The 9,993-nt window shown below is 33.0% G+C and overlaps 1 protein-coding gene and 1 long non-coding RNA gene across 2 annotated transcripts; both read right to left on the bottom strand.

Annotated features, from left to right (window-relative positions):
- Positions 1-755: 755 nt before the first annotated feature.
- Positions 756-2,278, bottom strand: LOC150037968 (uncharacterized). The gene is made up of 2 exons (XR_016527899.1): positions 1,719-2,278; positions 756-1,273 (listed from the first exon to the last, which is right to left on the bottom strand). It is a non-coding gene; the product is annotated as an uncharacterized LOC150037968 (long non-coding RNA).
- A 3,896-nt stretch (positions 2,279-6,174) lies between these two features.
- LOC120072099 (uncharacterized) lies at positions 6,175-6,708 on the bottom strand. Its single transcript, XM_039024512.1, has 2 exons — positions 6,445-6,708; positions 6,175-6,345 (listed from the first exon to the last, which is right to left on the bottom strand). Exons 1-2 carry the CDS (start codon positions 6,706-6,708, stop codon positions 6,175-6,177), a joined length of 435 nt encoding a protein of 144 aa, XP_038880440.1.
- Positions 6,709-9,993: the final 3,285 nt, after the last annotated feature.

Raw genomic sequence — 9,993 nt, 5'->3', positions numbered from 1 at the left:
TAAAGGATAAATTGAAAATTTTGTCCCTAAGTTGGGAAGAAGTTAAAATTTAGGTCTTATATCAATTTGAATTTATCTCTATGGTTTGATAAAAGCTTCATAAATAGTCCTTGTTATAGAGATTATTTAAAAGAATTTAACAAACCATAGAGACTATATGTGAAATTCTATCCAACCATAGAAACTAAAATCTAAATTTTAAAACCATATGATATAACATTTAAGATGTTTTGGGGGGAGAGGACTCTAAAAGAAGTTGGTTTACAGAAATAATATTTCAGCAACAGGTAAGAAATGTTTCAATGACCCTTCCAAAAAACTGGAAAACACTTTGAACTTTTCTATAGAATCGTATCACATAATCATAATGATATAACATTTTGTTTATAAGATCCTTTCAGTTGTTCTTCAGAGTTGCATCAAATAAATATAGAAAAGTAAATGCTTTAAAAAACATGAAGATATTCATGGATGTTGAAGATTTATACCTCACGGTGCTCCTGGAAATTCTCAGGTTTTAGGACCCAAAAGAAAAATACTAATATAAATCGGGCACATGAATCTACTACAAAGCCAACAGAAGTAATAAAACTCTATATGCTCTTTTATTCATTTGCAGATAATGAAGCCAAAAACCCATGTGTTCGTATCTTTCATTCTCTTACCTCTATATAGTTTTAGCCCGTGAAAATTTTTGAATCTAACTTGGATGGCCATTCAGAACGCAAATAATCAGCAGAATAAATAAAAAACAGTAAAGAACGAATACCAACATATATAATGGTTTGACCAGTTTGGTTTACATCCACTTTGAGAACCAGCTTAAATGAATTTTATTATGAGCAATACGGAATTTACAATTACAGATAATCAACAATAATCACCAATCTATAATTTTAATATCCACTGGTACCGATAAATCTGTACAAGACGTTTTCTCTGAAACCGAGAACAACCCACTGCAAAACAAACAGCCCAAAAATCGTGCACTACCACCTCTGACTGGCGAACCACACGTAGACCCGCGCGTCTCTCTCTCGCTGACAAGGATTCTGAACCAACCTCTGCCGGACGCAGCCTTCACGACGAAAACGAACCGCCGCCTAAAGTCTCGACCAGTGAACCCACGCCGGTCACCTTGCTTGCATGCTGCCGGAGAAATCCACGCGTCCGAAGTCAATGGTCGCTCCGACCCTCTCTCTCCCTCTGTGTGTGTCTGCTCCGAAAACCGGCGGCTTCACCCCGTTTTTCACTTCAGTCGGCTGCGCCTGTTCTGCTACACAAAGAGTCAAGATTTTCAGCCTTAAATCAACGAGATGGATATATTTACAAAAAAATCATTTGCACATAATTACCAGAGTGACATTAGACTTTTAATTTCACCAAAAACCCAATAAAATCCACTTAAATAACTTGTTATCTCCTACATAGCCCCAACCTTTGTTCAACCAAACCATCTCTAAATGATAAAAGAACCTTCTCAAGATATCCTTGCACGAAACAAAATGCAGTCTGACCTCAAACAAGGGTACAGGCAACACATACAAAATTTGGAAGAAAATACTGCGATATGTGGAGAAATATAATTCGAAACTAAAGACTTGAGGTTATAGAAAAGCAAACAAAACATTAAATATAAGATTATTAACCCACTAATCTCGTTATATGCTACAATAAAGGCCATAGATCTAATCCACTACACTGAGTTCTAAGATTACCTCAATCGCAGATAACGAATCGTCACCAAAATGCTCGGGCATGTGGATACGTTGAATAAGAAAACTGAGAAGATGAATGTCTAGGGAAAAAGAATGCTCTTTGGAAAGATCTGAGAGAGAGGGAGAGAATTGCAGCTTACCAACGGTGGATAATGATGACGTGCATGACCAAGTATCAGCAGAACCGCGGTTGTGGTGGTGAAGGAACTAACTGAAGGTGAGTGAGGGAAGAATCAAGAAAGTTATGTGAGGGGAAATGTGAAATCGAGAGAAAGTTGAAGTTTGGGTGGTTGCGACCGAAAGTGGGGGAAGAAGAAGAAAAGAAACCCTAAATTTTAATATTTCTGTTTGTAGATGGTCGTCACTGAAGTGCGAGATGTTTGATGAGTGAACAAAAGAGATTGCTGGAGAAGAAAAATGGAGAATCCTCAATCCTCGAATGAAGGAAGAATGAAAGGGAGAAAGATGGAGAAACAGAGGGAGAAAGATACTAATGGGTTGAGCTCTCAAGTAACATTTTTTTTAGTCTTTTATGAACGCGCGCCATAGCTATAATTAACCTCCCGCTTTTTTTAGCTATATCCCGCCATTTTTTTCTTTTTCTTTATAATAGCATTTTAAATAAAATGCTATCAAAAGTGATATTTCTTGTAATGTGGGCTTCTATTAAACCCATATATCACATAGGACGGTATATAACCCTCCCACTACGATGAGGTTCTCTCCACTCTTAAGAAGTTATTTGACTAGATGAGCTTAGAACATCAACAACCCTTCTTGATGTGCTAGAATTATGAACAACTCTTGTTGATGTACTGTCATTTTCATTGGAAATTTCACTTATAATTAATTTACTGCACGATTTGTGATCTCTTGTATGATCTTCTTATTGGATTTAGTGTCCTAAATCGTGTATCTTGCAGTTTGTAATTTGTAAATACAAATTAATTATTCAATAAAATAAGAAGTATTTTATTTGACATTTAGATAGCATTAACTCAATCCAATAAACTAAGATCCAAAGTTGTTTAATGTAATTTGAACAGTATGTAGTAGACATACAAGTGGATCATGCTCAAGTAATAACCTAAAATGTTTGCAATATATAGATAAGATTGGGTACCTTATCTTAGTGACACTGCAAATATGGTTCATTTTGTAATTGTTACATGAGTTGTAAGTGTTACAGACGATATGATCCATATTGTCAATGTGGAGAAATGTGAGTGGGGGTATCCTATATAAAAAGTGTATATAAGATTGGATCGCAAAATGATTGATTTATCTATATAACCTTGTTACTTGAAGAGACTAACATTTCACTAGGATGACCATAGGTGATTTGACCTTAATTTTAAGTGAGTTATTAACTCTTGTATATGAGGGCGATCCTTTGATCTGTATGGGTGAAAGTGACAAGTTTTTCTGACTTAATATGCTTACAATTTTGAGGATTTGTCTGAGTAAGGAGTTAGGAACACAACTACACAAGATGAAATTCACTCTTTCTCGTAGTCAGAAAAAGTGGATAAATTGTTCTCCTAATAGCTGATTACAGGTTTTGAACAATGAGGCCTTACCCTCTTATTTGGCCCGAGTGGGGTTAGTTTATAGTTGGTCTATAGATTGTTTGTTCATTAGAGTGATCAGTAGTATTTAAGGAGTTAGACGTAAATATAGGGGTAAAATGATAATTTGACCCATCTATAGTTATGGACAATTTTTGAAGTGTCAACTTACTATTGATTAATTAAATCTGTGGACACAGAAATATATATATACAGTGCGAAGAGTGTAGATGTCGGTCTTTAGTGAACTGACCGATAATTAATGAATGTTGACTAATCTAATTAAAAAGTTTAATTGATTAATCTCATATCTTTGGAACTTCTAATCTATAGCTCTGTAAGATCTCCTTGTTAACTCACTATGGATAAAAAAACAAGGAATAATTGTTTTTGAAATAATTTGAATTGTTATAATTATTTAAGGAAATTTAGTTATTAGTTATATTAATATGATTAATATAAAGTATCATGTATATTGATACATTATAAACTATAATTAATTACAAAAATGATTTATAATTAAAACTATATAATATGCAAGAGATAAATATTTGAATGAGATTCAAATATGATTTATATAAATAAGAATTATAGAAATACTATGATTAAAATTTAATGTGAATATGATTCATATTAAATCTAAAGGTCATAAGAGAGAATTGAATTTTAATATGATTATAATGCATATTATATTGTTTGTTAATCAATTAATTAACCATATAATATAAATATTATATTATTATTATTTTAGTAATGTAATTTTAACTCCCTCTCCTTCATTATTCTCCTTTATCTTCTTTTTGGAAAACACATAAGGAGAAAGAAATCACGGTAAAAATTAAGATCTCTCTAAAAAATTCCAAGAACTCTCTCCGGTAAAAGTTCTCTCTGCCAAAAGATTTTGGAGCCCACACAACCAATTCCTTGTTCCAAGAGAATAACAAGGTGATTGAGTACTTGTGTTCTCAAGATTTGGTTGTTGCCTATTTTGTTCGAGTATAGAAGCATCAGGATTCGTGATCCTAAGACGGGAATTGTATGAAGAGTTTTTCCATCAAGGGTTGGTCTTCTCTTCTTTAAACTCTCTATAAATTGCATGCTTAGGTTTATTAAATGTTTATCTTGCAAAAATTTTAGTTTGTTAACTTCTCTGCATTTCACTATTTATCAAATTGAATTCTGAATTATATGGCGTTCACATGCTTCAGCGAGGAATTTGATTCCTTCACTTCCTCCAAACGTGGCATTTGTCGATTCAAATACCTTGTTATCCTTAGGATCATAAAAGAGACTACCTCTGTTCTCTTTGGGATAACCTTCAAACAGGCATACCCTTGAATGAGGTTCTAGTTTTTTTAGGTTTGTTTTCATCACATGTGCTGGACATCCTCAAATCCTAAAATGTTATAAACTACCTTTACGACTTTTTCATAACCCAAAAGGTGTTTTAGAAACACTTTTAGATGGAACGTTGTTAAAGATGTACACTGTAGTCTCTATTGTATTTTTCAAAAATATTCAGGTAATTAAGCATAGATCATCATAGACTGAACCATGTCCAACAAGATTATATTTCTCCTCTCAAATACACCATTCTGGTGAGATGTACTAGGTGTTAAGAGTTTAGATGTGATTTCACGTTCTATCATATAGTCTTGGAATCTCATGTCCATATACTCTCCACCATCAGATCGAAGTGTTTTAATTGCTTTTCCTAATAAGTTTTCAACTTCAGTCTTATACTCTTTGAACTTTTCATGAGTTTCAAACTTATGTTGTATTAGGTAAAGATACCCAAATCTTGAATAACCATCTATAAAAGAGATGAAATATTTAAAACCTCCCCTTACTTTAACATTTATCGGACCACAGAGTTCTGAATGTACAAGTTTTAAGGGTTCTTTGGCTCTATAACCTTTTCAAGTAGAAGGTCTTTTGGTCAACTTGCCTTCAAAGCATGACTCACATACTGGTACTCAATTTTTTTCTAACTCATTTAAAAGTCCATTCATTACCAATTTCTCAATCCTATCGAGATTTATATGTCCTAGTATTAGATCCCAAAGGTGGTCATTTTCTTTAAAAGAAATTTTTTGTCTTTTATTTTTAATTATTGCCATTTTGAATAATTCAGTATTGAGGAGCATTTTCGATGCTAACGGTCTTAGCACATATAAATTATCTTCTAAAGTTGCTGAACAAATCTCAACACCATTCTTGAAAATAAACAATTTATTTGTAGAAAAAGTGGTTGAATACAATTGATCGAGTAAACAAGCAACAAAAATTAAGTTCTTTTTATATTAGGAACTAAATAAACATTATCTAATAACAAAAAATACTTTTTAAAAGATAATTTAATGCTCCCCATAACAACGGCTGAGACAACCTCTCCCATTTCCCCTTCATGGTCATCTCACCAGCGTTCAACTGCCTCAAAGAACTAATTTCCTGTAAAAAAGAACAAACATGACTAGTGGCTTCTTAATCAATTATCTAGACAGAATTATCATTCTCCACCAAATAAGATTTTAAGACAAGCAAATCATATTTACATTCTTTGATGTTCTTCTTCTCAGCCAAGTACTTCGAACAATTCCTTTTCTGATACCTGTCTTGGATGCAATGAAAATATATTCCTTTTGCAGGTTTGGCTTTATTGCTCTTTTGGATAGCAGAAGAAGGGGTAACTTTATTCCCTTTTCTATATTTTTTCTTCTTCCACTTCTTGGATCTAGAAAAGAAAGATCCAGGTTTAATCCCAAAGGTCGAACTTCTGTGGAAATCCCTAGAAGAGCTAGCAACATTTTCTTCCCCACGTTACCTTTTGACTTACATTAAGGAATCATAGGTTTGCAGCTCATAAGATTAGGTAGTTAGGTTGTAGTCTAGTCGTTCATAACCATGTTACTACAGAGTTGGAGGAACCTCTTTGAAAGAGTATCCAGAATAAAGTTGACCTGGCTGGCTTCGTCAATAACTGGCCCTTGCATCTCAGCTGAATTGAAGTGGACCATGATGTTGAGAACATATTCTCTAACAGAGGCCTCCTCTTGCATCTGAGCATTAAAGATGAACTTGAGAGCATCGTGCTTGATTTAAGTGAACGGTTGTCCAAACATATCACACATCGATTTCATAATCTCTCAAGCAGAGACCATGTTCTCGTGCTTCTTAGCTAGAACATCAGATAAGTTGGCCAAGAGGTACTCACGGGCCTTTTCGTTGGCCTTCATCCATCTTTTGTATGCCTCACGAACATTTTGTGCAGCATTAGGGGCGGGTATTTGAGGAAATTCCTCAATTAAGTTGGATTTCAAGTCATCTATCACCAACGAAGTATTAATTGTATTTTTCCAGGTTGTATAATTTTCACTAGTAAGTTTAGTAGCACTAAGGAGGTTAATCACAACATTAGTCATTGTTTTCGCTGAAATAAACAATTTTAATCTAAGTTAGAAAACAACATAACTCTTTAAAAACACAATCTAATTTTAGCAAGCATAATAATAAAAGCCCTTAAACTCATATTATTTTGCAATGATACTTAAGTGATTTAGAACTAAAATCTACGAATTGTAGTCAGTTATTCCTTCATTGAATTAAGATACTCTCAACCAAATAATACACCAGAATAACTCTTATTCCTATACAGTTTTGTTACTATTATTTTGGTCAAGAAAACATTAACTTATTTAATGATTATTTTAAGTGTGACGCTACATTTTAGAACCTAGAGTTTCATCCCAATAAGTCTACTAAAGGGAAAGACAATATTGGTGACAAAACTAAAATGACCCTATCCATTTCTAGAATTTGCCCTGATATTGACTCCATACAAACACCTTCTGAAGGGAGGATGAGTCCAGGCCACCATGAGCCTGAGTATGAAATCTCACCATGGAAACTAATAAAGGATACCGTAGGAATGTTGACACATATCCTTCCCCTACTTATTATAAATACTTTCTCCATTCACCTTGATATTGATCCATACAAACATCGTCCGAAGGGAGGATGTTCCCTACACGAAAACCTCTCGAGTCTCCACTTCAAATTTCGGCTTTCACCTCTGTTTTAGGTCTTTTTCACAGCAGAAACAAAAAACGAACGATACAAACTTACAAGATTTATTTACAAATAATTTTTCCAAAACAACGGGCCCTTACATTTATCGAATCAAAATAAATTGTAAATCTAAATGTCAAAATCCATAAACATCTATAATGCAAACCCAATTTTAAAACACATCACAAATGTATAGAAAAATTGAACCCACATTTAATTCTATAAAAATTCCAAAACAAAAATTGAATGCAAAAGTAATTGAGCTCTAATACCAATTGAAGGAATGTAATTCCTAAAGCGGAAGCGGTTGATCGCTTTTGCGCCATTTTTTTTTATAGGAATTTCATACATAATAGAGATATAACAAAGTTAAGCATGGGTATACAAGATTCTTAAGAGAGAAAAACAAAACACTTTTGATGAACACTTCATAATCTCTTCTCTCGATTAATAGTAAAACACAGTATGAACTCTTCTTGGGATCACAAAATCTTTTCATAGCCAAGACACTACCAAGAAGACATCTTTCCTATTATCTTACACAAAGAAGAATTTGTGGAAACTCTTGAAATATAAGTGGGGAAAATAGATAGTTTTTTCTTTTGTAAAGATGGAGAGTGATTTGAGAGAAATTGGTGAGAGGGTGATTTGAGAGAAATTGGTGAGAGGCTTCTTCATTTTTGTAAAAAAAATGCAAAGACTAACATTTGGGATCTCATACCATAATATTTTACGTGAAGGGAGTTTGTAACTCTCCTCCCCACTCATCACTCCCCTACATTACAAGGGAGTTATTTTAATTAATAAGTAAAATAATAAATATAATATTAGTTAAATCAAATTTAATCAATCAATTAATTATTAATTAAATTAATCTAATTAAATCTAAATTAATTAATTAATTAATTAAATATCATATATTTAATTTAATGTATATATAAATCATATTTTAATATACATATTCTCTCATAACCTATAGATTTAATATGAATCCAATTCATATTAATTTTAACCTATAGTTTAATATGAATCCAATTCACATCAATTTAATTTTTGAATCATATTCAAGTATTAATGCTCTCATATTATAAATTTTAATTTTTGAACCTAATTCAAGGAAAATTTTACTTTATATTATAATGTTTTTCATACATTATACTAATTCCCTTAATTAATTTGAACATTTCAAATTCTATCAACACTAAATATCTTTGTTTAAGCCGTTGTGAGCTAGCAGATAGCTGCACTTTTATAAATTTACTATTCAAGTCCCGTAGTTAGCATTTAAATGAACAACCTATCTACTTACTTTAAAAGGTAAGAAGGAGTGAATTTCTTCTTGTGTAGTAATGTTCCCAACTCCCCACTTGGTATTGTCCCCAATATAGTAAGCATATTGAGTCGGCGATTAGGGTCACTCTCATCTATACAAATCAAAGGACGACACTCAGGCAAGAGTGTTGCCCACTGGTTGGTGCTACGGCACGATGTGAAAGACAAAAGGGTTGGATTCCAGGTAGTGCCGCGACACTGTTCTGTAGCACAACAATGCTACTAACTTATGTGGATGGAGGTAGTCGGGTGCACGCGACTACGCTATGACGGTGTCACAAGCGCCACAACGCTCCATAGTTTTTTTTTTCCTATATATATATATATAAAAAAAAAATAGCTCTTTTTCGAATTAGGTTAAATTATCTAGGCATTGAAACCTCCAACTTGATTCTTCTCTGTATTTTTCATTACTGTTCTTATTTGACTTGTAATTTTGTTTCCTCTAACATCGGATTTGATCTTGGCACACCATGAGTTGCTAGGTCAGTCCTCTTCTAGCCTAGGATATGATCGAAATCCACGAATTTTGGTTGTGAGAATTGTTAAACTTTGATTGCTTGCTGGAATTTTACTAATCTTGAATACTAATTGTCTGGATTACTAATTGTCTTAGCTTGATTCACTTACTTAATGCGTATGTTTAACTAACATGAACACTTTCAAACCCAATTGATAGAGCATTGATTAATTAAGTAAATAATCAGTGAACTAAGGCATTTTCTTCTATCTTCTAGACAAACAAGCTAAAGATAAAAACTAGCAAGCAATGCGTCTTTAGAGTTCTATGATCAATAAAAAATTCTCGAGTGGAATCTGAATTTCCTAGCCTAGGCTTTATATCAATTCAAATTTTGTTTCAATTTCGCTCTTTAATTTTATGCAATTTACACCTCTACCTTTAAATTTCATGAAATCACAAAAATAACTAAAATCCCCTCCCTCTCCCCCTCCTCCATTGTGACCATTCAATTCAAGTTTTAAGCTAAAATCGTCCTCATATTTCCTATTGAGACGACCTATTCCTACTTGATACAAGTTCGAAAAGGCAGTTTGATTTTATTTGTTTTGGATCCAACATGCTTGATTCAGAACAAGGACACCATAGTTAAACGACACAGACTTCCCAATTTGAAACAAAGAAGAATTGTTGGCATTCTTGAGAGTGTCATCAAAGGTAAGTTGTTTCTTCTTCTCCATATAATTAATTAAAGCATGATATGTTGGGTTTTATGTCCTAAAACTCATGGTTTGTAAACAATAAACTCATTCTGTAAATCGATAAAATTGTTATTGGATATATGAAT

This window comes from Benincasa hispida, chromosome 2 (assembly GCF_027475165.1).
Source record: "Benincasa hispida cultivar pf3 chromosome 2, pf3_genome.v1.1, whole genome shotgun sequence".
Classification (NCBI taxonomy): domain Eukaryota; kingdom Viridiplantae; phylum Streptophyta; class Magnoliopsida; order Cucurbitales; family Cucurbitaceae; genus Benincasa; species Benincasa hispida.
This window is presented reverse-complemented; position numbering and strand designations above follow the sequence as displayed.

Coding starts and splice junctions, on each gene's coding strand:
- LOC120072099 (XM_039024512.1), bottom strand. CDS start 6,708: ATGACTAATGTTGTGATTAACCTCCTTAGTGCTACTAAACTTACTAGT. Junction 6,346..6,444: donor CTAAGAAGCACGAGAACATG/GTCTCTGCTTGA, acceptor TTTAATGCTCAG/ATGCAAGAGGAGGCCTCTGT.